Source organism: Ambystoma mexicanum, chromosome 6p (assembly GCF_040938575.1).
Source record: "Ambystoma mexicanum isolate Mex_15411 chromosome 6p, UKY_AmexF1_1, whole genome shotgun sequence".
Classification (NCBI taxonomy): domain Eukaryota; kingdom Metazoa; phylum Chordata; class Amphibia; order Caudata; family Ambystomatidae; genus Ambystoma; species Ambystoma mexicanum.
In genome coordinates, this window is record NC_090935.1 from 576727254 (window position 1) to 576754676 (window position 27423).

Consider the following 27423-nt stretch of genomic DNA (forward strand, 5'->3'; position numbering starts at 1 on the left):
GCCGGCGGATTTCCCGCCGGCGGTAATAGCGCACATTTTCGGCGGATTTCCCCCCAGCCAAGAGCTAGGGCGAAATCCGCCGAAGCCCTGATTCGGCGGACCCTTAAATCCGGCGGTAATAGCGCTACTGCCGGATTTAAGGGTTACCGCTGAGGTCGTGATGAGGCCCTTTATCTGCAAAGGTAGGGAAGCTCGCCCCACCCGCATATGTTCCATTAAATTTTGGTTGAAGCAGTCTGTTGGTGTAGGCCGCTCTTGTGGGTCTGAGTGAGCTCTGCTGATTCTTTTGTGCTAGGTAGGAGGGTGCTGTGTTGGAGAGGCATCTATGTGTGATGGACAGGGACTTGAAGATGATGCGTTCACAAATAGGTAGCCAGTGGGCTGCTTTTCTTGCAGCTGTGATGTGCGCGCATTTGGGAATGTAAAGAGCAGCTATGATGGTGTTAATCTGTATCACCTGCATCTTCTGGATGTTGTGGAGAGAGGTGCCGGCAAAGAGGGCATTACAGTAGTCTAGTCTAGTTCCGATAGTGGCTTGGGCGATGGTCCAGCAGCTGTCCTGAGAGAGGAAAGGTCTGGATGCATTGATCAATTTGGACGAATATGTGGCAGAGCAGTCAATGGCATTCACATGGCGCATGAGTGATGGCTGTGAGAAACCGAAGGGTGTCTCACTTACTAGTCCCCGGGGACTTCTCTCTCAGGTGGCCAGGGCACGCCCACTGCCTTTTGGATACAGACCTTGGGGGTGGACCAGTGCAGGAGGATCACCTGCGTGAGGGATCTTCAGGGAGTGGAGGTGAGGCAACCGATGGTGGGACGCGGTATCGCCTCCCTTTCCCATAACCCTTTCTACACAAACACTGGGCCGAGAAAGAGGAGGGATGAGAGTAAAAAAGGCTAACACTTGCATATCTCATTGGACATGTCCCGTTAATAAGGTCAGGCATAGTCAGACATTTTACCTTAATCACATACACCTGATACCCATTAGCTCCCCCCACACGGATAAAAGGCGGAACATTGAGACCCTCTGAGCAAGGTGGGACAAGAGAAGGAGCAGATCTTACGGGGCGAAGGCGAACCCACTGCAGCAGGATGACCGATCGAGGGACCAGAGCGAGGGGTAGGGGAAACCCTGAAGATCCCTGCACGAGGTTGTTGCCTCTGGGAAACTGTGAAGGATACGCAGGGAAAGCGATATTCCAGACAAGAAGAAGCCTGCGTTTTGTTTCAAGGACATCAGCGACCCTCCCGGGTGAACGGCAGAGTTGGGGAGGCGAGGCCAAGCCTGTGGTATCAACCTTGAATCGAAGCCGCAGAGAAAAGAAAGGAATGCACATGAAAGACATGAAAGACCGGTTTGTGTCAAGGAAAGATTAAGCCTCAACAGTTTATCTCCCAACTGAAGGTGGGTCTGGCGAAAGGAAATGGCCCACTCGAAAATCTCAGTGAAAGGTTTGATGTCTTGTAAAAAAGCGACAAAGTGATCAAACTCTGAAATGCACAATGGTCCAGATTAATCACGTCGAAAGGGGAAGTTAAAAGGTAATTGCTTTAAGAGAAAGATTTCTTTGAACTTTTCTGATTCTGTTGTGGAACTACCAAGACCACTAGACACTGGGGCAAATACCATAAGGGCGAGCTGAAGTGAAAGTCAAAGTGGTCCTGCGGAGGTCTATGGAAAAAGCTTTGCACACTCAAGTCTTCGACATCAGTGAAAGGTCCGAGCCCGACTGAGGGAAACCTGGAATATAAAATAAGTTAGAGGAAGGGAACCTTAAACGGCTGTAAATAAAGCTTGGGGAAGGGAACCCCTGCAAGGTCTGTGATTGCGAGGTCCGAGCTCGGCTGAGGGAGTTCTACGTGAACTTTTGTTGAACTGGGAAAGAACTTCTGAAAATAAGTTAACGTGGAAGGCTAAGTGGGCCTCAACCCACATTTTGAACTGCCTTATTTTTAATAACCTGAGCCAGTGTGTCATCCTGCCTACGGGGGCCGCCATAATCCGTACTGTCCAACGTTGGGAGGAGAAATGACTCATCCACATTGATCCTTTAGAGATAGGGTAGGCATTTTTTTTTTTTTTTTTTAGTATAGGCCATTTTGTTTTGACATAGGCTGACTAGGACTGGGTTTTCGTTATTATTTGATGGTAGAGACTACTCCCATCATAGCTTTAGGGCAAAGTAGCAATGCCTCCAAGTTGGGGCCTGCCGATGGGTTGGGGCTCTTTGTTTTTTTCTACAAGGGTAGATAGTGGGCCTAACCAGTTCCTCTTGATCTAGTAGCATAAATTCAATAAAGATCCATTATTGTCCAATCCTCCCGAGTTGTTAAAATTAGACATATCAAACTTGCTCACTTGTTCTGCCTCTGAGGTCTCCGATGTAGGGAGATCAATTGTATTCGGGACCATGACAGGTATGTAAGGGGATGTGGGGATCACATTTGAGAAAAAGGAGGGGATCTTGGCCTGTATTGTGCCATTCGTGGAGGGATGGAAATCACTTGCGCTCTACTTTGCACACGGTGCCCCCTTGGTGGCACCTTTCTTTCCCGCTGGACTGCAGGCTCTTTTTCCCACTTTTACTACTGCATTGCGAGGCTGTTTAACTTGTGCCTGCATCTTCGTTATTCGATTTGGTAGGCTAGGAGAGCTAGGCCTGAGTATATTAACAGTATGTTTTAACACCGATGCGTAGTCAGACCAGCAAACAGGTAGTTCAGCCACCTTGAGGTAAGTTTCTGTAAGGATCTGTCGAGCAAAAATTTTAACGGAAAAGAGGGAAGCTATGGAAGGTCTACGAAGAGAAACAGGCAATATGCAAGGAAGTACCTTGCTACATTAGTGGGGTTTCAGGTGAACATTCACGTGGCACTTGGTTCTCTTTCCTACAGCAAATGCATCTTTCTACGATTAGCTGTATTAAGAGTGTGCCACGGATGGTTCAAAGAATGTAACTTTTTGCTGGAAGGTAGCCTTTATAGTAATGCAGTTTGGAAGGCAGAACACACTGCCCTTCCAGTGATCTGCGACCCTACCCCAACCAGGGGAGGGGAGGTGGTGCACCAAAGAGGAGCTTGGTGGGGATGTCGGCTTATATACTTGTCACGGTATAACAATCAGTCCCTCTAAGTGCAGAGTGCGGAATGCACTTGCTGCATGTACAGGGTGTCGGGGAACCGTGGCGAGATACTGACTGCTCCTTTAGTTTTAATAATAGGGTAATGGCCGTTGGCTGGCTCCTTTTTAAGTTTGAAAATGGTGTAATGCTGTGGTGGCTGTTACCTGAGCGCTGTGTAGTGCTGCCTAGGGTTCCAAGGTGAGGCCCAAGACCTCCTGCCTCTTCCTGATCTCTGAAAAGCAGCACAGCAGGTGCACCGCGCGTGTAACTGCGGGCTGCACAGGAGGGGTCCAGCCCTTTCTGCTCCAGATCTCTGGGGAGAATAGCAGCACAGCTGGCACACCACGCATGGAACTGAAGCTTGCGCAGGAGGGGTCCCACTCGAGACACCGTTGTCTCACCCCTCCATTTCTCTCTCGCTCAGATCATGCAGCACAACTCTGCTCGCTGCTTCGTGATTACTAGAGAAAAGGACGTAGTAGCGTTCAGGCAAACGTCTGTCAAGCCGCATGACAGTGTAGCTGCTTCTGACAGTACTTCCTTTCTACTGCTCTGAGAAGGATGGGGCAGAATTTTGTTTAATTGGTTTCTCTGCTATACCAAGGTCCAGTGGCACGTCTCCGGGTGAATGGTAGGCCCTCAGCCCCCATTTTCATGGAGAGGGGAACACAGCAAGGATGCCCGCTGTCCCCCCAGCTTTTTGCGCTTGCTGTTGAGCCCCTAGCAGAACTTTTCAGCTCAAGCCATGTAGACAGGGAAGTGCAATTGTTCAAGCATAGACTGGTTATTTCACTTTATGCAGATGATTTAATTCTGTTAGTCTCGGACTCCGCAGCAAATCTTGCACTGGTCATGCAGGATATCCTGGCATTTGGTCGCTTCTCTGGGCTTAATATCAACCTCTCTAAGTCACTGTTATTCCCTCTGACGGAAGGCACTGAGAGGTTTTGACAGGAGTTTGACTTGCAATGGCACCCTGAGAGCACTTGTTAACTTGGGGTGATGGTGGCAAGGTCACTGGATGTGGAAATCTACGGGGAAATGCAGGTGTGCACTTCTTCGCAAATGGATGAACCTGCCTCTGTTGCTTTTTGGACGGATATCTGTAGTCAAAATGGTAATATTGCCCAGATTCCTTAATACATTCCTTAATGTCCCCCCACATTCTGGCACCCGCCAAATTCTTTAAATCTCTGAAATTGATTATCACACATTTTATCTGGCAGGGAAGGGCGGCCCGTATTCGTTGGGGAAGCAGGTGGCAACCCTGGAAGGGAGGGCTAGCCTATACTGATTTTGAAGAGTACTGGGCGGCAGCACAGGCATCCTATCTGCCGTATAGGTATGATCTGGTACCAGACAGGGCACATGTGCAAATTGAGAGGGTGATGGATGCACCCTCGTTCCTGAGGGCAGTCTCTTACCTCCCTGCAGCAGATCACCAGGACACATAATATGGTCAAACTTACCTGCTGTGCCTGGAAGAGGATAGAGGGTACAACGCTCAAGGAGTTACTTTACTGCCTGCTTATCCCACTTAAATATGTACCAGGGAACCCGTTCACAGTAGAGAAGGTTTTTGTTCAATGTGTGGAGCAGTTGGGGTTCACGTGTTGGCAGGATCTCTTCCCTAATGGTAATTTCCTTACGCTGTACGAATTTAAGGTTAGGGGGAGGTTTCAGCATTGGACACTTTTGCCTATTTTAGGTTGTGGGTCAGGCTGAAGGAAAGGTTCAGTGACTTCGCCGGGAACCCCACATTGCGCCGGTCCTTCATGGCATGACTAGCTTGGGGATGCAGTCCAATTTTATTTCCAAGCTGTATGCTGCCATGATTTAAAAAATAAATAAATAAAATGGGTGGGCCGTAGATTCCAGGGCTAAATGGGAGGATGCTCTGGGTGCTCCCCTTACAAAGTATGGGGGTACTGCTGCAAGCAGATGCGCAGGGTTGCCGTAAATAGTAACTTCAAGTTAATACACCTGGAATGTCTACACCAGTTCTATCTTACCCGGATTAATATTCACAGATTCTTCCCAGAGGCACCAGACTCGTGTCAGATGTTTCCCCTGCGTCATTTTTGCATTTGGCTTGGGAATGTCCCCAAATCCATTATTTTTGGGTACAGGTGTTCGAAATGATTGAGGGCATTGTGGGAGCGAGGGTAGCCCCGTCCCCATCGGTAGCTCTGCTGGGCTACACGCTCTAGATGCCTAAGCATGTTAGGAAGCTATTGGGACTGCTGCTGCTATTGGCCAAGAGGAGTGTGGCCATGGTCTAGGATATGGGACAGGCTCCTGCAAATGAACAGTGGAAGTCTGATATATTATATTGCTATGAAAGTGAGACTGATTATGGAACTATAGCGTGATTATGGAACTATAGCGCACCCGGTCTCAAGACCGAAAGACATTTGAAGTCTATATATTGTATATTAACTATCAATTAGCGATGCTGCATCTGAGGGATCTGACAAGCAATCTAAATGAAAAATCCAGGGATACCCTGTTTTCTCTTCTCCTTGGTTGCTATGGGGTTTATGGCAGGGGGTAGAGGTTGGTGATGGTGGTGTCTGTAAGGGACATTTGAGTTATTTGTTTTATTTGGGTTATGTCTGAGATGTCAATGCATGTTAGAAAGCTAATGGTTCTGTTGCTACTACTGGTCATGAGGAAAGTGGTAATGGGCTGGGTTAACGAATGTACAACAGCATACGAATAATGGAAGTCTGATATATTGTAATGTCATGAAAATGTAACAGACGATGGAACTATAGTGCACCCGGCCTCGAGACTGAAAGACCTTTGAGGTCCATATAGTGTAGATTTACTGTCAATTAGCAGTGGCACACCTGGGGTGTTTGAGCAGCAATCCAACTGATGAGTTCGGAGATGCTCTGATTTTCTCTTTGGTTGTAATGCTGTTTGATTGAGGGTGGGGGCTGTGCTGTCGTCTGTAAGAGAAAAGGGTGTTTGTTTCATTGAATTTTTTTTTTAAACTCAATAAAAACAGTTTAAAACAACAAAAATAAATGTATGTGGGATAGGTTTTGAGAATAAGAAACTAAGCTATTTTACCAAGGAGATGAGCAAACCTCTCTGCATCATGTCAGTATAGACCAGGGCCGGCAATGGCTATTTAACTCCTGCTTGTAGAGTAGGAGACCGTGGTTAGCTTGTCACCAAATGCTATCAGCAGCATTTTCTGACTCCCAGAGCATATGGTACCGTACATAATGCTTTTTGTTTGAGTTGTGTATAACTTAGCATTCAAACACATCAAGAAGATATTTGAGCATTGCGGGTCATTTATAATGCACAAAATGTCAGTTTGCCCTCTTGTTGAAGTTAATATTTGCAGGCCGCTTTGTACTAGCTCCTCATTTTCCAAATGTAGCTCCTTCAGTATTAGTCAGCTTAGTAAGTAGAAGTGCTTTTAACTGCCACTCATCAAAACTTTATCTGTAGGTTGTTCCAAAACGGCTACCATATTCATTGAGTTAACCTGCTGCTCAATTGCAACTACAAAACCTGCCCGACTACTGTGTATTTTACATGCGCCGTTTGCATCTGATGTGCTACAATTTGAAATGTACCCCGGATAAGATGGCCTCCCTGCATTTCCGACGTGCCTCCCGATCCGCTGTTGACGTATTGTAGCAGGCTTCGCCCCGATTGGCTACAGTCTCCTCTAAAAGCCAATCATATCCGCCGGCCCGCAACAAAGGCACGTAACTAAGGCTCTTCACTGAGCCTCATACCAGCAGTCCTCTTCCAGGAGCAGGCGTTCCTCTACCACTACAGGAGCAGTGTCCACAGCCCGGCAGGACCCTAAACAGCTCTGTAGGTAAGCCTGTGGGCTTAACGCTTTGTCCAAGCGCGTGTTGCTGATTTGTTCTGATTTATACTCTGCAAACACGAAGAGCTGCATGGACTCCAGCTGCAGTTACTATATTTATTGAGTTAACCTGCTGCTCAATTGCAACTACGATACCTGCCAGACTACGGTGTATTATACACGCGCCGTTTGCATCTGATGTGCTACAATTTGAAATTTACACCAGATAAGATGGCCGCCCTGCATCTGACGTGCCTCCCGGTCCGGTGTTGCCGGATGGTAGCAGGCTTCGCCCCCGATTTGGCTATAGTCTCCCCCAAAAGCCAATCATATCCGCCAGCAGGCGGGAACGCTGGCCTGCAACAAAGGCACATGACTAAGGCTCTCGACTGAGCTTGACCGAGCGTTTCCGAGCTCAGAGCGCTCCACCCTCGTTCCACGCTGTTACTCCAACCACCTTTATCACTTGATACCTTTTCGCATCCTGCTTGTGAGCCAAGAGGATCCATAGTCCGCATTAAGAACCCTCAGCAACGGATCATCACTCTGCACACCGAACCCCACGGCTCCTGTAAGGTGAGACTTCCTTCCGCCACCACACTAACTCTGTGCAGCCTTTCTTGCACCCATGAACATACCAGCAATACTGTGCGCTGCACGCTCATCTGGGCTGAAACCCTGCAGGTACTGGTCTTGTCCACCAGGGATCACATAACGAGCTTCACGCACTGTTGCATGCCCCCTATAGCTCGCCAATATTGCTACCCATCTAATAATTTGTTGATTCCGTTTTGAGCACAATACTGCATGCAAGAGTACCACTGTGACATACTGCATATCTAACGCAAATCAAAATCTTGCTCTATACTCTATAGAATCAATGCCTGACTGATCACCTGTATCCACAAATTATACCTTTTTTTTTTTTTTTTTTTTTTTTTTTCTCGTTTGACTTGTAAATGTTTCCATGCTTCTGATAACTTGCTGGTTACTTGGCGATAACTTGTTAACTCTCTAGCATCTCCTCCAATCCACCCCAGCACACATAGTTCACAGAGCTCACTGAAAATCGGACGCTTGTCTGCTTAGCTTGCACCTAAACTACCAGGTCAACTAGATTGATAATTGACCTGTTAATGATCGAATTTTGAAAGGACATGCTAGTCCACACATGTTGTTGTTGTGTTGATGAGAATGTAAAACAATAAAAAAAGTTTTATCAAAAAAAAAAAACAACCTTTGCGCCCTAATATTAGCCCACCGTGACATCCTAATTGTACGCCATTCACTGACCCATAATGCTTAAGACGTTGCGCTGCCGTGAGCCAGCAGTGGCCCCCTAACCTGCTAAAGTAACAGACAACCAGGCCCCTCCCAATCTACTAACTAAAACTATAAAACTCCATCAAATGTATGTGCTTATACGCGACTCATCTTGTACGCCATACCATACCAACTTACTTACCAACACTAGCGCACAATACAGCAGGGTTATGCTAAGATTCAACCTGATATGAGTACTATCCATACTCTTCAGGGTCCTCCTAGCCAGGGCCTCAATGCCATCTATACCCAATACCTCTCAACAGATTGCACCTAACCTTCAAACACTGCCTCTAACAAGCTGTAAGTCATACGCACTTGACAACAACACAGCAGCCTCAGTTCCCACACGTGTCCAGAGGAACTCTAGACTCAGAGACCGGACTAAAAATGACCCCATACCTCAAAGCCTTAGACCAACATTCCTGCCCCACCCGTTGTCCTATTAAACCTCAACAGTGTCATTGCCACTAACCTAATTGATGTAACCATGAACATTCACCGAACCCAGACTAAAAGAAATAATTCACTCAGGAAAAGCATAATCAAAACTAGACCCACCAATGACAAAGCTGGCAATATACCTGCACAAATTAAAGGCTCATTAATTTAATGCCAGATCAATCCCAGCTGATGCACTGGACATCTCTGACCTTATCACAACAAATGACCTAGACTTTATTGCCATAACTGAAACCTGGTTGCGTCCTGCAGCCGGTTCGGCACTAGCCCTTGCCCTACCAGATAGCTATGCAATTATTAGAAAGGACCGAATCTGCGCAAAAGGAGCAAGCATTGCTTTCATATCCAAAGCAAACCTCAACATCAGAGAAATCTCAAACATCCCTATTACATCAGAAGAACTCTTGTGCACAAAAATTACAATCTCTGCCACAACCTAACTAAATATGCATCTCATCTACAGACCTCCAGGCCTTATCTACTCTTTTGATGGTGACATCGCCGCTCTACTATCCATGGATACTAAACCTACCTCTAAAGTGATTATCCTTGGTGACTTTAACCTAGGTCTCCATGACGGCTCCGACACTCGAGCCTCCATTCTAGCCAACACCATTGAAACACAAGGTTTCACCCTACGATCGTCTGGCCCAACTCACGCAAAAGGTTGCACGCTTGACTGGCTCGCAGACTACAACTGCACCATCGACATCTCCGAAAATGACCCCTGCCCATGGTTAGACCATAGCATTATACTATTCACTATCAACACCAACTCGCCCATCAATCTCAACGCCGATGGCACCAGCTACCCAAGCCCGCAACTTGCGTAACATTACACCGGACCTCTGCATCAAAGACCAAGCCTGGTGCGAAAACATACAAAAGGCTCTCATGGACAAAATCCCATCACTTCAGCTCAAAATTAATAACAAAAAGTTAAAACTTAATACATCACAGCAGCCTACAACCAATCTCGCTCCACCTAAGCCTTTCCCTAAGTTTGAGTTCTCCCCTATCACGATAGAGGAAACAACCAAAATCATAAAAGTTCTTAAACCTACTTGATGCCAAGGTGACATCTGTACTGCGACCCTAATCAAAGACTGCGCAGACAACCTGGCACCTTTCATCACCTCACTCATAAACAACTCATTTGCCTCCAACCAAGTACCAGACAACTTGAAGGAAGCGTGGGTGATACCACTCTTGAAAAAACCCTCACTCGACTCGAATGTACCCACAAACTACCGGCCCATCACGGCGGTACCATTCTTGCTAAAAATCCTGGATAGTGTAGCAGATGTCCAGATTCAAAAATACTTAGAAACACACATCTGCTGGGCCTCAGACAATCGGGCTTCCGCCCATGCCCGGCACGGAAGCGGCCCTTGTAGAGTTTAAAGCGCAAATGGACCAGATCAGAGATAGAGGCGACTTAACCATCCTCCTCCTAGACCTCTTGGCAGCATTCGATTTGGTAAACCACAACATATTATGCCGTCACGTAGCCAGCGATGCCCACCTATCCCACAATGCCATAGCATGGATGAAATCATTCTTGTCCAACAGAACGATGAGTCTTCTCAACCTTCTCAGCAGCCAGCCCCACCCCCACCCCAGTCTCTTGTTGAGTACCCCAGGGCTCTTGCGTTTCACTGACCATGTACAACGCATTTACAAAACCTCTCTTCGATAAATTGGACCACATGGACGTCACATATACAAATTATGCTGATGATACACAAATTCTTATGCCCATCACAAGTGACTATATCACGGACATGAATGCCCTAAATGCAATCTACCTCATGATCCAAGCGTGGATGGCTCACAGACTGAGATCCTGATCCTAGGCAGCCAGGCAAAACTTAAAAATCTCTCACCACTCTACCTTCAATATAGATGGAAACATGATCATTACTGCCAAAGAGGTTAAGACCCTAGGAATCTACCACGACTCCTCACTCACCTTCTCACGGCAAGTCAGTGCTATCTCCTCGACATCCGCCTACACAGCTAAACTCATCACGGCTTGCAGACCCTATCTGACAGAAGAAAGCCGCATCATCCTGGCAAGAGCAGTCCTACAGGATCGACTATTGTAACGCTGTCTTTGCCATCTTCAACTAAAAACATCCTGAAACTCCAAATAGTGCAGAACAATGCCATAAGAGCAGCACTAAATATCCCCAAATCAGAGCACATTTCTTCATCAGAAGAAACCTTCACTGGCTACCAGTGAAGGATCAGATCAAATTTAAAGTACTTACACTCCCACATAAATGCTTAACCAACACCGCCCCACGCTATCTATCCAATTTGATAGAATAAAGGGTAAGCCAGTCTTTAGCTGATTCTGGCGCTGCTCCGATGTCAAAAATAATGTTGGGAAAAAATAAAGGCGGCAAGTTAAAGGTCTGTAGCCCTCGGACTGTAGAGGGATTAAACTTAAACAAAAAATATATGTGAAGACCTTAAATGTAACTCGCGCTTATCTATTTAAGTTGTTAATACACACTATTGTCATATACATAAAGAAATTTCACTCTGGAGAAAGTTTGTGCGGTCTTCTTAGCCTGCGTTTATTAGAATGATACCTTCATTGAATTTAACTCATTCAATTCGTAGCATTGCTAATCAAAAATGGATCAAATTAAATTTTGTTGATTGTAAATATTTGTATTCAGCCTATTTCCTTCACGACACGTTTCCCCGCCTTGAGTTTTGGCGGTTCCTTAGGGGTTTGGTGGCTAATTTAAAATTAATTCAAAAAGTAAATCTGATCCGTCTCTTTTAGGCTGTGCGCATCAAACATTACTATCATGCTCGGAGTATGCACAAATTGTGAAATTAGAATGGTTTCCGTGGTAACAGTAACTGATTTACATTCCAAATGGTCGTGATGGAAGTGCTCTAGTTGTGGTTCAATGTGTCTAATTATCACATGTTTATGTAGACGGTACGATTCGTACTGTCATACTGTGTATTAACAACTTAAATTGATAAGCGTGAGTTACATTTAAGGTCTTTACATATATTTTCTATCCAATTTGATAGTAAAAAAACTATCTTCTAGTATCTTCCAGACCCACCCGCACTGCCTACCTCGGGCAACTGCCCAAGCCCAGATACAATAGACAAAGAGCAGGCGGCTCAAGCTTCCCTGTTATGGCAGCCAACTAATGGAACGCCCTGCCACTGGACATCAAACTGGATCCTGCCCTACGCTCATTCCGCAAAAAACTAAAAACCTGGCTATTTTCTCAGGACACCAAGCCTCTCTCGCCCTAGATGCAAGCATCCTGGCATGATCCGCACCTCACCATAATAACCATCATAAACCATGCAACCATCCTCCTAAGTTGACATAATTAACTGTGCAAAGCCTTTCGTCTCCTTCACCTATGTTATGCATACCCTTTAACCATATACTTAAGCATGCCTCTTTTACGACCTGCATAACCTGTAACAATATGCAGAAGCCTGCTGAATTTTGTAACCATATTCAGAAGCTGTTGCGCCCAGATGCCTGAGGGTTAGGTGCGCCTTACAAATGTAATAATAAATAAATGGATTGAGGATGAGTTTCCCTGTCCTCCGAGCTGGCCAACATTAGCAGGCCCCTGGGCCGACAGCAAAGCAACAGTGAATGCTGCTGCAAGCTCGAAGTATGGCTCTGATGCAGCGCAGCAGAAGCAAGGTGGTCATTTGAGGACCTTCCACAGAGCCATTTGGCGGATTGCCCCCCCTGCAGGAGTGGGACAAGACACACTGTGAAGAAGGGAAGACCCCCGATCTGGGGAAGACATCCCCAGCGAGGCGTAGAGGCTTCACAGTGCAGTCGCAGCCGAAGTTGGGTGGATCCCGTGAGTCGGATTGTTAGATTGCGTAGGGCAGCAGAAGGGAGGGGTGACCCGTGGTGACGCTGGAAGTGGAAGGCTGAGATCGGGAACACTGGGTAAAGGGAGACTCCCCCAAGTGGTAGACACAAGGTTGGGGGCCAAGGGGGTTGGAAAGCTCCTTACTAAACGGGAGAACTGCGCATTGAAACACACACAAAGGAAAAGGCACGCAAATAGATGCAAGTCACTGCGCTGCCCCCCAGGCTCTTTCTGGACTAGGCTCAGAGAGGGTGCCAGAGCAAGCCACAAACACACGAGAAGTGGAGAGGTGAGGAGAGAAGGGGAATTTTGAGATGATCTCCGGCTTTGTTAAACCCACACCCCTCCCAATCAACGACTAACAGAGAGACTAGGAAAGGTACAGAGCTGGGGGAAGGGGATAACAAACTAAACACGCCGGGAAGGCAATTAATCCTGTATCAAGACACGGGGGACAGAAGTTGAACTGCTAATTAACAATGAAATCCTGGGGTGGGGGTGAAGAAGTGTGAACCGTCCAGATGTCAGGAACCAAAGGAAGAAATGCCCCGGCCAAACTCAAAACTGCATCCGATTCACAAGGCGGCCAACAAGAACGTTGCTGGGAAAAACGCACGGAAGAAGGGTTGATGGTGGATGAAGGGAGATACAATGACCCAGAGACATTGAAAATGGCCCCAAGTAAGGAAGACCTGCAAGAATGTCTCAAGGGCATGGAAGTTAGAATTATGAAAACCTTCCAAGAGCAGTTGGATAACATGAAAGAAGATCTACGAATCTCCCTAACAGAAGTAAGGAAAGAGGTTAATGACTTGGGTACTAGAGTGGATGTTACGCTACGTGGGGTGGGGGGATATCAGAAGTGGCAGAGAAAGTTGGACACAATAGTGAGCGCCTTAAAGAGATAGCTAAAGCCTCACACAACCAGTACCTGCAAGCTGAAGATTTGGAAAATCGATCGCGTAGATCTGGGTCAAAGGCCTTAATGGAGCAATTATGGATGTAGACCTGAAGAGGACGATCCAACAATGTTTAGGGAGTCTGTTAACGGACATGCAGCTGGATGATGTACGGATTGATAGTGCATATAGTGGGCCCAAGAGATCGGGCCCAGGAATGAGACTGAGAAACGTGCTGGTTGCCCTTTCATCATATGAGATGAAGGAGAACATACTTCGAGCAGTAAGGACTCAGCCAAATATAACGGTTAACGGCACTCAATGTCGTAGATCAAGGGGCAGAGTGTGCTTAAATCCGGAATATGATAATTACCATGATTAAGGAACATCCAAAATACGATGACACTCACAATTTTATCACATAATGTCAGGGGACTGAACACCCCTGTTAAACGGAAAATAATTGAGGGGGAGATTAGACGATGTCAAGCGGATATAATAATGCTGCAAGAGACCCATATAAAGAAATCGGATACAACGCTTCCCCTGTTCTGACAATTTACACAGCTTTACCAATAAAATGCACAAGGAAAGGCGGCAGGGGTCTTAATAGGGTTCAGGACACTCTCCAGGTAAAAGCCATACAAACGCTAGTGGATAAGCAAGGCAGATGCATATTTCTTGAAGTGCAGGTGTGACATAGAAAGGTGAGCCTAGGAATAATTTACGCACCCAATACGGGACAAGAAGGATTTATAAGAGAGGTCCTTTTTGAAGTTAGAAAAATTTTGCGATAGGGGAAATTATTTTTTATGGGTGACTTCATTTGGAGTGGGACTCCAAAGTAGATGGGAGTATGGGCACCAGGCATGGAGGGGACACCCCCACTAGACTCCTGAAGGAACACTTTGAACACCTAGCTCTTAGAGACGTACAGCGGACTAAGAAGGGACAAGAAAGAGTGTTTACCTGCTTCTTCCAAGTATATCAAACCCTGTCTAGGATTGACTATGTATGGATGTCGGCCACATTGTTGGGGGAGGTTAAAGAAATAAATACTGGATTGATCTCACTTTCTAACCATGCCCCACTGATGGTAGATCTGAAGGGCTGGGGACCACAAGGCGGCTGTGGGCCTGGACGTTCCCACAAGATATTCTAACAGACACAGTGATAGCGGAACAAGTGGGAAACAAAATAGATGACTACTTTCTAAACAATGAGAATGGGGAAGTCTTGCAGGAAGAGCTATGAGAGGCATTTAAAGCGGTAATGAACGGGAGGGGGGGTAATAGCACTTCAAGTCCAAAAATGGAAACGGAGGCTAGCAACGGAAATAGACTTAAGAGTCCCAACTGCGTGAGGCTATGCAATTATTAGCTGAGAGAAAGAATAAGACACATATAAAAAAGTGAAGGAGCTTAATGGACAACGAAACGTGGTGCATATGTGCAATGCAGAGAGATCCCTACTGTACTTAAAGCAATGCTACTATGTGAGTGCCAACAAAGCAGACAAGCTTTTGGCCAGACAAATGAGAAGGGTAGCAGCGAAACATACAATAGGGGCTATAAGGAAGCAGGACGGAACAACAGCTACAAATACAACTACAATAATGGGCTCCTTTCAGAAGTTCTACAGGGAACTATATGCATCTGACAAACATGATCAGGCTGTGGGATACTACTTTAGAAGCTTAACTGTGCAGGCACTTGCACCCCAAGAGCGAGACAGTTTAGAAGGGGAGATTACAGAGGCGGTAGTAGATGTGGTAATTAAACATTTTCTGAAAAATAAGGCACGAAGACCAGACGGATTCCTGGCATGCTTCTATCAAAGGTATAGAAGGCAACTGGGCCCAAAGCTCACACGCCTCTTTAACTGCATAGGGAATGGACGGGAAATAACTCCCTCTATGACGGAAGCGTAAGTGGTTGTCTTTGGAAAGCCAAACCAAGTTGCAACGGCCGGTGGGTCGTATAGGCCCATCGCCTTGCTAAATTTGGACACCAAGACCTATACAGGTATACTGGCGGCTAGGTTCTCACCCCTTCTTCCAGATCTCATTGGGGCTGACCAGTAAGGGTTTATAAAAGGGCAAGAAACGTGGGATAATACCAGGAAACAAACACATTTAATAGAAAAGACGGCTATTAGACAAGTACCGGCGATACTCGTATCACTCGATGCAGATAAGGCATTCGACCAAGTTGAGCGGTCATTCTTGTTTGAGGCCATGTCTAAAATGGGGATAGGCCCCAGGTTTATCTGTATGGTTAGGCCAAATTACATATGCCCCTTGATGCAGTTGTCTATTAACTCGCAAATATCAGACTGGGTACAAATATCAAGGGGAACGAGGCAGGGCTGCCCCCACTCCTTTATGAAATGTATTTAGAACCCTTATTAGCATTCATTAGACATAACCAGGACATACAGGGTATACGATTTGGAGTGGAAGATCAGAAAATAGTGGCATTTGATGACCCTGACGGAGCCAGAAATCTCTATCCCCGCTCTACTAAAGGAACTGTCTACTATGGAAAAAGTGGCAGGGCTGAGGATAAACATGTCCAAGTCAGAGCTATTGAACCTGAGGCTCTCAAAGAAGCAGGAAGCAGACTTAACATTGGTATGACCATTTAAAACAGCCAAGGACGTCATTACTTACCTCGGAGTGAATTTAACTAACTCTACAACGGGATTATATGAAGCAAATTGCCGAACAATGTTTTCCTAGATAAAAGTAGATATAACCAAGTGGACTCCTATGTCCATCTCATGGTTGGGTAGAATAGCCACGATAAAGATGGTCACGCTTCCCAGGCTACTCTACTACTTCCAGGCACTTCCTATTATGGTCCTGCAGTCCTTTTTGAAGACTGTTAACAAACTTATAGCACGGTTCATATGGCAGAATAAACAGCCGAGAGTCACCTTAGAGGCACTGATGGCTCCCAAACAGAAAGGGGGATTGGGACTCCCAAATCTTTCTAAATACTATGAGGCAGCCCAATTACAGGTGATACGGGAATGGTTGTTGAAACCTAAACCATGGGCAAGGACGGACAGGGCAGTGGCAGGGACTCCCCTAGAAGTGCTTTTATGGTTCGAGAAACAAGGCCCCAGAGTGCTGATATGAGCAAAGTACTATCAGCAACCTGCGATACATGGGACCGGCTGCTTAGAAAAGAACTTCTGTCTCAACGCCCCTCCCCATTTACCCCATTATTTGGGAACCCCCAATTTTCACCAGGGATGGCACTGGGTACCTTTTAGAAAATGGCGAGCTATGGGATGCACTAAAGTGGGAAACATGATAGTTGAGGGGGGGTTCTAACATTCGAGGAATGCAAATTGCAAAATGACCTGACCAAAAGAGACCGAATGGAATATTATCAATTGTGACACTTGTTAAAAAAACCAGAAGTAAAAAAGGCAGCACAGAGAACCCTCACATCCTTCGAGAAATGTATTACAACACAAATCGGGGATAAGCAATTGGTGTCTAAGCTATTCTCTATATTAATGGAACGAAACTCGGACAATACGTGGTCATGTATGCAGAAATGGGAAAGGGTGCTATGGGAAGAAATAACGAAATCATTTTGGGAGAACCTTTGGGGGGGGGGGAACATACCGAAACTGACAAGATCAATCCAAATTAGGGAAGCATGGTCTAAAGTAATGGTACAGTGGAACTATACCCCGGAAAGATTGCACGAGATGTACTCAACCATCACACAAGAATGTTGGAGGGGGTGCTCTGGAAGGGGGGATTGGAGACATATCTGGTGGGACTGCCTGGTTCTGAAAGGGTTCTGGGAAGAAGTAAAGGGCCAGATACAACAGATGGTGCGGGACCACCAACTTATACCCTTAGGGAATGGATATGTGTGCTAATTTGATCCGGAATCTCAACCGCTCTCAAAAGAACAACGTAAGGCTTTCATGATTCCGCTCATAGCGGCATGGTTAGAAATAGCAAAAGAATTGAAGCGCATCACACAGCCCATGAATGTGGAATGGCTACATAGGATTTGGGGGATATTGGCCATGAAACGGGTTACATATAAATTGCAAGGAGAAGCAGACAGATTTTGGCAGGAATGGGGTATGATACTGGACTACCTGAGCGCGGACTACATGCTACAATGGTGTCCTCAGAATGTGAGAATTTTGGACATGAGAGGATGGGATGTTCCTCTGGCAAGTGGTTGGCACACACTGTGAGAGTAAAGGTTTCTGGCCATAGGGGGTGGTAAATGGAAGAGAGAGGGGCGGGAATGGTTTGTTATAAACTGAAAATGCCAATAAAAACATGTTTTGTAAAAAAAAGTTACCTGTAGAGCGATAAATGTTGATTTAAGGTGGGCCTTGAAGAAAACACTGAATCCAAAGTGGATAGGTCTATGTTTGCATCTTCCCCACAAACCGCTTTATCCACATAATGATCTTCTTTAACTCCTAGTGTGCATCTTCTAGCGTGCACTACTGTTCCTTTTGGAAAGTTGTTTCTGCATCCTGTGTCTTCTTGCCTCCGTCTGTGTAGCATTGGTGTTGAGGGATTAGTGTTTCAGGTTCACATGGAGACATTCTTTTCGGCTGTCTGATAGTATATACGATCAAAGATGTGGATTGTTAACTGCAGTGATTCCACCAGAGTGTCGAAGCTCAAAAGGACCAATTATGAACTCAAAACAAGTACAAAATAAGTGTTGGCACGACAAGTGTTATATTGCCAATTATTTTGATTCTCTAAACTGTCCATCTCCATGTTATACAATGCTAATACAACTAGATGTAAAAAAAAAAAGGTTGGAGAGGAAGTGATCTTTATATTAACCACAAAAAGCAAACTGAAAACAAAGTATGTTAATGTAAAATACAAACTAAAGAGAATCCCTGATATGGAAACACAGAGACCAGAAAAATACCCAAGAAACATAGAGAGGGAATAAGACTTTCTTTAAGTGATCCTCTAATGTCAGGATTAAAGAATAGGGATATAAACAGGTGGTGAGACAGGGCCTTAATCTATATGGCATGAAGACATTTGGAAGGTATGCCATAACACAAATGAGTTGACAGGTTTTCTTGAGTAAAGGTGTTGTAGTATTTTATTTAACGCTTGGGCGATAAGAATCCGCTGGGCTGGACATCCCTGCCCGTGATGATCTGACCTGCAAGTTAAGGGTCACAGTAAAAGATTAAGAGGACGCTGGGTGTGGCTACGAATTAGCAAAGGCAGAGTATGGCACCTTGTAAGGCTCATCTTAAATGAGGGCAGGTCGTAGTGGCAAAAATCCAAGGCAAACGGGGAGCTATTACTAAGTGTTAATGTAATGGACCATTAAATCATGGCCAAAGAGTAATTAATATTAACACTTAGAATTTGCATGTCTGCATTCCTGTGAGGCGGGCTGTGCTGTCAGTAAGGGATAGTGTGAGTTATGAAGATGATCCTTTACTCAAAAGCAAGCAGAATTTGGCCCTGGTCTTGACATCTCCACTGACGGAAAGACTTCAATGGCCAGGGCCAGGCATTGCAGTGGAGTGTGACAAGTAGTCTGAGGAGGCTGAGGGGTGACGAGGAAGAGATAGATTTTTGAAGGAAGAGGAGTGCGTGTATGAAAAGGACAGTATTGGTGGGTGGGGTGTCAGGACCATGGATACTTTAAAGAGGCGCACTTGTAACTTATTTAGGGAGAAATCATTGTTTTGACACAAACATCTATCTATTATATGTACTACTCATTCTCGATCACAGAAGTAAAAAAAAAAGAAATTGTATGTGGTTTGAGTCTGAGGAGGCATCGCAAATGAAACTCTACAGGATATAAAAAAAGATAATGTAGTTAAAGAACCAGCGCAAAACCGTTAAGTCGGTTTAACGTTTTGAGCAGGAGGTTTTAGGAAATGGTTTTAATATACTTTAAATACACATTCAAAATTAATCATCTAGTCCAGTACCCCACAAATGGCAAAATAACGAGCATGATGCTTTTTTGAAGGCAATCATTTTGTAAACATCCATGTAATGTAAAGACTGAAAATTACTTCACTCTGCAAAACAAACTGGTAAAGCGGCTCTTTAAATGAATTCTGCAAAGCAGGTTTAACATTATGAAAATGAAGATCCTAGGTTATGGGTCATAAATGTTGAAGGTTGATATCATTTAAATGGCATATGCCTTCATTGTTTCTTTTTCATTGTCTTTATATTTATAACTTCACAGCAAGAAACACTGTTCTGTTAATGTTTTCCAATCCCATTTTTTTAATCGTTAATGAAGAAATTGTTGTTTATTGTGCTTTATTTACAGATATGTATGTTCTCTGCTTGCATGTGCTACCTTAGAGGTGCTACCTCTTACCTGAGATTTATGCATCATGCATTAAGTACTTGACCGCATGTTGTTACTGTACGGCTGGGTAACTGTTTTCTTTCCTTTTTCAGCGTGGGGGTCCCGAATAACGAGAGGGAACTTGCGCGTTTCCACTGTTGAACCCAATTGGGCGTAGCCTTCCTCAATTTGACAAGCGTTCTACAATAAACTGATTAAAAAGGATCTTTGTACAGTTCTTATGACATGTGGCCACTCTTATGTTTTAGTAATCTTTTTCTAGGATACTTTCCCAGAAGAAGGTAATTTAACAAATTGTATATTTGTACAGTTTGTTTTCAGTTATTAAACTATGATATTTTCTTTAAAGAAATGAAGTGTTTTATTCTCAGCCCCGTTTTAGACACATGTGACTAAGTTCGTTTTTTGTTTTTGTTTAAATTGATATCATAGGAAACAATTCACATCTTCCTCTTGGCAACTCAAAAAGCTGTACAAGGTTACAGATGTGTGTGTACCTTTTATTGAGCAAGTGCAGTGCCAGAAGGTACAATGGTGGCTACGTGCCTACTTAATGCCGTTGGTGGTAATGTTTTCATTAACTCGTTTATTTTCTGTGATAGAGTACAGGGGTCAATAGCCCAGCCAGTGTCTCCTAGTAAAAGCACTCCTTTCCTGACTAGATTGCATAAATAAATCACAATCTATACAGTTTGGACTTGCGCAATGGGTCGAAAAAAAGCCACATCATTCTCTGTTCTACACAAGGATCTGAAAAAGTCACAGGATGCAACGCTATTGTGAAATCCCAACTGAACACCATGTACATATAATTTGTGTTTTCATTAATATATTTGTCAGGAGAGAAAGCAGTCAACGCTTTTTTTCCTCTTATTTTGATGTTTCCATGTTTCTGTTCTTTTAATACAATTCCCAACTTACGTTTGTTGTATTGAATGTCCCCATGGGTCTCTTTACTAAAATTAATCACAATCCATTTGTTTTGATGCCTTCAATGTACTGGTCATTTTGCTTACTCTGCATTCTCAACGTGCATTAGTTTAATTTATTTCCTGTCAACATCCTTCAACTCTATCTGCTGATGTAACCACTGTGCATTGTTCTTATTGCTGCCCTTGGAATGCTCTGTTGTATTTCATTTCTAAATCCTTTCCTTTTTTAAATGTAATCTTTGTATCGTAAGCCACTCAACTTTGATACAGCATTTCAACTTGCAACAGTTTCCCCTTTTTATTGATTTAATTATGTTTTCCTCTTTACATTTGTTTCCAGTAAGGTGGCTTTAGCCAACATGGCACTTCAACTTCAAACAATGTCTGCTTTTTTTGTGTTCGTTTCCCCTCTCCCTTAGAATGAGATACCACATATTTCGTCTTGGCACTAGGGCATTTCCACTTTTGTTATTGTCATGGTATTTATTGAGTGCAGACTTTGTGAAGCAACAGTGTTCTACAATCATAGTGGAGGAGGAGAACACAGTGAGAAAGCAGATAAACAAGGGATCAAAGAGCAAACAAGGCAGAGCAGGCAATTTGGCAGCAAGGGATGTACAAGCAACCATGTGAGAAAACTGGGTGGGGGAGCAGATCACCCAGTCTGGGGTAGGGTGTGGAGTGGCGGGTGTGGACTTGGATATTATGGAGGAGCCATTCCTTGAAGAGGAGTGTTTTTTGCTGCTTCCGGAACTGTAGAAGCGATGGGGCCAGTATAATGTTGAATGGGAGGAGGTTCCAGAGTATTGGGGTGTAGACAGTGAAGAACTGCTTTCCAGTTATTTCCTTCCTGCAACGGTACAGTTCAAGTCTGCATGTGTCCTTACGGTGTCGCCCCTTTTTATGAGCGTGTTCCCAAAACTTTTTCTTTCCTGGACCCTCTGTGCCTTCTCTGCCTCTGCATACTTGTGTTTTCCATTTGACTCCCTGCTCTCCAAGTTTGCTCTTTTCATCTTTCTTAGGGTCCTGGGGTGCACTCTCTTTTCCGAAACTGTTCTTCCTCTGCACATTGTCTGTGCTTTGTATTTATTTTTACATTTATAGTGGTGCACAAAACCATCAGTTATCTAGTAATAGTAAGTGCAAAGTGGCATTCTGTGAGGTGCAGAACCACGCATAGGGGTTACAACATGCGGGAGGTTATGTTCCTTAAAATGCCAGGTTATGTTCCTTAAAACATAACCTGGCAGCGCCACTCCTCATGGTGCGGGGGCTGCTGCAGGTGTACAGTTTTATTTATTTATTGGACAGTTTTATGACACCTATACACAGGTGTTTCCAGGTGCCACAAGACAAGAGGGGTGGGGAATCAAAAGATAGAACAACAAAAAATGGTTCTATTGGCCTTGTGACAATCCTACCGTGGAAGTGCATGTCCAGGTGATAAGGGCAAGGGGGAGGGAGTAGAGGGAGACGTGCCGGAGTGGGGTACCCCTAGGGGTGGCGGAGGGCAAGTGCTGGTCGGGGCTAAGGCGGCAAGTGCCAGGGGAACAGAGGGGAGGGCGAGTTCGTTGGACAGGGAGGACCAAGCTTGGCTAGACCGGGAAAGGAAGCCTGAGGGCAAGTGCTGGCACAGGATGCTGGGGGAACTGGTAGGGGGTGGTCTGGTCCCTGTATGACTCTGAAGGGACCAGGCCTCATTCGCAGCAACAGATGGGGAGTTTAGCACGGGAGGGGGAGAGGGAAGGAACGGGAGAAAAGGAAAGTCTTAGGTTTCTGGAACTTAAGATCCGGCTCAAGTCTGAGGGATCTGGGGGGCGAGGGAGGCCGTTCCAGAGGGAGGAGCCAGCTGGGGAAAGGCCCATTTCTCCAAGCTACCTCCCACTCTGCTGGGAAAAACGTTTGGCCTGCAGAGAGTTGGAACCAGAAGATTGAAAGATTCTGGCCGGGAGGGATTTTGGGAGGGAAAGTTGGATGTAAAGAGGTGCCAGGCCCCAGACAGCCTTGTGGATGATGCAAGGGGTCTTGAATTTGATCCTTGCTGTCACCAGGAGCCAGTGGAGAGAGCTTGGAGCTGAGAGATGCGGTCCCTGGGCTTGAGGCCAAGGATAGGTCTTGCAGTCCTATTCTGAATTAGTTGAAGGGGGAGAAGGGAGGAAAGAGGCAGGTTGCAGTAGTCAAGCCTATAGAGTACCAGGGCTCTGGAGACATTGAGCTTCTGGTGGAAGGTGAGGAAAGGTAGGCTGCCCCTGAGGAGATGAAGCTGAACATTGGACTTCTTGGCAATGTGATGTGTGGAGAGAAAGAGAGAGAGGAGACAAAGTTGATATTAAGGTTTTTTGCCTCACAAGTGGGTGAGGGGATAGGACCCAAGGTGAGGAGCAGGTGTCCCAATAATAAGGATCTCTGTCTCACTGGCATTCAGGCAGAGATCAGGGATGTGCATGAAAGACCAGATTAGGGTAGATGCACAGACTGGCAAAGCCACGCCTCATGGTACAGGGGCCTACATCAGGTATATAGATACCCAAAAGATAAATTTATGGTAGGTGCACAGTCTGGCAAATGCCTCATGGTATGGGGGCTACATCAGGTGTACAGATACGCAATAGGGTATGTTGCAGACAAGTTGTATTATGTATACAGCACTAAGCTGCTGGTCAAATCTGTATACCTTTTAAGCACCAGGGCCTTTGCGTGATGACTGGGTCATTGAATACAGATTTGTTCGGGTGAGCTCTTCTCTCCAGCTCAACCGAGAGTGAGGAGTAATGTGGGTGTCAAGATGGATTTCGAAAATCTGGCCTGGTGGACAGATTTCAGGAGGCCACCCTAGTTCTAGTGAACAGGGCAACTCTGCGCGGTTAGCCAAATGCAATCAAGGTAAGCATGGAGAGTGGTCAAGGCTTAGTCTCAGGAGAGGCGAGTGGGGTCAGGGGTCCACATACTGAAATATACAATGATTCTACATAGACTGGTAAGTACAAAAATACTCTATTTATTGTATGCCCACAAACACACCAGGACAATGAATCGAGGGGGTAAAACGATCACACAACACCCAGTTATAAAACATATATACAATCACCTTTGGTTTGTAGAAATGCATAAAATTCACTTAAACGTCTAAAAGGAAGGTAAGTAATTATGCAACTAAATAAAACCAGTTCACAAGTGTAATAGCCTAACTTTGAGTCCAGTCTCTAAGCTGTATGTGGCCTTGTGCCCAAAAGTCACAAAGTTCCTTTAGGAGAGGAGACGAAGTTAGACAAGGTTCTTGTGGTGGTGAAAAAAAAATGTTCCAGAAGACTTCTCAAGGATTTTGCAGGTGAGTAAGATACTTTTTCTATTTCTTTAGTACAGCTTTTAAAACAAACATTTAAAAAGCGAGGGAATGGAATCAATCAATTATTCACAAAGTTTATTATAGATGTGATAGGGACTTCTGTAAGTATTCTGATTACTCACTGCCCTTACTCCAATTTTCTTGGTCAACTGGGAGTCGCTGGAGGTTGGTTTTGCCGCCATTGGATCCAGTAGAAGATGCCCAGGAGCTGCGGGTGCAAGGATGATTCCGGTCCGGTCCAAGAGCAACTCTTTCTGATGCAGCAGGCAACGATGCATGTCTCTTCAGGACACTACCAGACGGGGAATGGCTTGTTCCAGCGACAACCCCCAGACATGGGTGACAGCAGGCCTCTCTCCATTAGCGAATGAAAACTGGATCCACTGATGCTGGGAAATTGAAACTTGGCAGGAAGGTGACTGTTAGGGCGAGCTGGCGACCACCTGAGTTTTCGGCCGGAACAGTGATGCTTCTGGCATGGTAGCCCGATTCAGAGCCGATTGGTCCACTGGGTTGTCCAGGGACGATTGGATGGCTCTAGGCTGCAGGAGCAGAAGAACACATAGAGACTAGTTGGTCTCACCAGTCCAAGGGTTGAAGCACTGCAGAGGGCCTTCTCAGATCACGTAACCCAGCAAGGCTTCACCAGTTGCAGGACCGGTTGCCAGGCCTCTTCAGGAGTAGTCCTCGGGTCTTCAGGCGACTGCACAGCTACACAGGATACTTGGCTCTGTTGCTGATCTACTGAAATGACTGCAGGACTCTTCTTATCCTAAATTCAGGTGAGTAATCGAACTCAGCCCTTCAATAGCAAGGATCTGCACCACTCACTCAGCCAGCAGTGGTCCAGGGTCCAATCAGGGACCACTGTGGGTTTCTTTTGTGCATGCACCCTAAACTTACTAGCACCAGGTTGTGGATTGGGACCAGACAGTACCAACCCACTTCCTGGGTCCACACACAAATGGCATGCACTATCCCACGAAAGCAGCAGCTTTCCTGGGAAAATGCATCCCCATATTAAGGATTTCCTGACATGGGAAGAATACCAAACAATAAAATGCCAAAGAACAACCAAACATTTTTTGTGACATGGCCATCTTTAGACACTAGCAACTATTAGTAACCAAACACAGTGATTGTGCCAACTAAAAAATATAGCGGAAATGATGGAAATGTATCTGCTGCCACCAGCTTGTCTTTAGGCACATTCAAAACTAACCAAATAAAGGCTAGGGTGATAATAAAGTAACTCCCATTGCAGTGCATTATAAGATGCTGTGTACAAAGTTACCAGAGAAGGTAAAAAGACAAAAGGGATACATAGTTTCTCAATACTGATAGTCTGAAGGACTAGTCAGTTTCCCCATAAGAGAGCAAAAGACCAAGGAGCTGAAGCTGAAGGCTTCACTTCTTGGTAAAAAGTCAGGACAGCGTAAAAAACGTAAGCAAACGCTTTGGGGTCCATAGAATATAGAGGGAAAGTTGCCTGAAAGAGAAATCTTTCTTAACACTTGGCAATCTGGGATCACTAGCCATCCTTTCAGAAATGTTTTTGAAATTTACTTTTGCAAATTTGGGCGTCACATAAACCCTTTGATGGCTTTCTGATTTTGTAGACTTTATTTTGTTATCAGTAGGAGCGCTTCTAACGTCCCCCAATAGCTGCAACTCTTTGGGTGAGGTTTGACCCTAAAAAATGTGTTTGGGTGGGTGAACATTCACAAGGTGTTGTCGCTTCCTCCCCAGAGAGGGACCCTTTTTCCATTAGGCTAGGGAGGTGCGGTGGTTACCCAATAGTCCCCCCTATGGTGGTTTAATGCAGGAGGACCTCCAGAGTAAGGGGAAAGAAGGACGATCACCTGGGTTACAGCCCATTGAATGTTGGTACTCCCCGGCATACCTTAACCCCCTTTAATGTCCAGAGCCACTACATTGAAAGCAAACCTATGTATTCTTGTAAGAAAGGACCTACAGCCAAATGTACTAGGACAAGGAAGAGCACAGGAGACATTAAGATCATTTTGACTCTGATAATACTGGGACTAGGTGGCCCCAAGGAGGCATCAGGATTAAGTCTGTAACAAAGAAGGACTTGTGCAATCCGCCTGGGAGGAACTTGATACATTGTGTAAAAAGGAACAAAAGCATCAGATGTGTCAAGCTCAGCTGCGGAGCCAAAAGCAGCCATAAGAAGAAGCACAGCAGAATCCAGTTCTGTTGGGGAAAGAAGTCGGCATCCGAATTCTCCAGCACGGGTGATAGAAACACGGACCAGCAACTGGGGAGAAAGAGCGAGCTGCAAGATGATGCCAAAAAAGTGCTACGCCCGCCGAGTGGAGGCAGACTGAATACCGAAGCCAGGAAGATGCTGCGAAGCTAGGAGTGCAGAGGAGAGAACACCACAAAGCCAGAGTAGTGTGCACCGGTCACAGGATGTCCCGGTAACGTACCAGAAGAATCGCGGGAGAGGTTTGGGGAGTGTGAGAAATCTGAGGCGTTTTGCCCAGGTTGTTCCTGGGGATCCTTTGTTCAGGTGGCATGGGGAGGGCCATCCCTCTTGGATCCCAACCCTAGGCGTGAACTAGCAGGGGGGGGGGGGATCACCTGGGTATGGGGTCCTTGGAGACTCTGAGAGGAGTGCCCTTGGGCGAGACGCAGTATCCCATTTTTTCCAATGCACCCCTACCTGATATCCCAGCAGTCTTTATGGGATGTTGTCCCCAAAATCACATCGACCACCCCCCCCAAACACTTTCCCTTATGAAAAAGATGGAGAAAACAGGGGAACTCCTAATTGCGTCTATACCCAAATACAAATGTTACCCCTCCACGGCACTAAAACTCCCATAATCCCTTTCCCCCATTTAAAGGGGAACAGGTGCAAGTGGATCTAGGTAACCTGGCCTAAGCCCCTCCCCCCCAACTGGTGCCTTCCTGGTTGCCGCTCTTTTTCCCTACTTAAGGAGCCCCCCTGGCCTAAGCCCCGCCCACCTGGTGCCTTCCTGGTTGCTGCTCTTTTTCCCTTCTTAAGGAGCCCTCCAGCCTCTTTTCCTTTGCAGATGAGGAGCAGGTGCAAGTGGATCTAGTTCACCTGGCCTAAGCCCCTCCCACCTTCTTAGCCCTGCCTCTCCTTTCTGTTCGTAACTCTTAGATCAAGGGGATCCCTCGCCCGGGCGTCCGAAGTGAAGGTCCGACGAAGAAAAGGGCAATTCTTGTTTGGACCTTTTCGAACTAGGAGGA

The 27423-nt window shown here is 45.6% G+C and overlaps 1 protein-coding gene across 1 annotated transcript in view; it reads left to right on the plus strand.

The window, feature by feature from the left end:
* Positions 1-20254, plus strand: part of KGD4 (alpha-ketoglutarate dehydrogenase subunit 4) — a 162599-nt gene extending 142345 nt beyond the window's left edge. Inside the window, exon 4 of the mRNA XM_069627396.1 lies at positions 19995-20254. Coding sequence (XP_069483497.1) covers positions 19995-20012 — 18 coding nt within the window. The 3' untranslated portion in view covers positions 20013-20254. The remainder of the gene's footprint in view (positions 1-19994) is intronic.
* The last annotated feature ends 7169 nt before the right edge of the window (positions 20255-27423 follow it).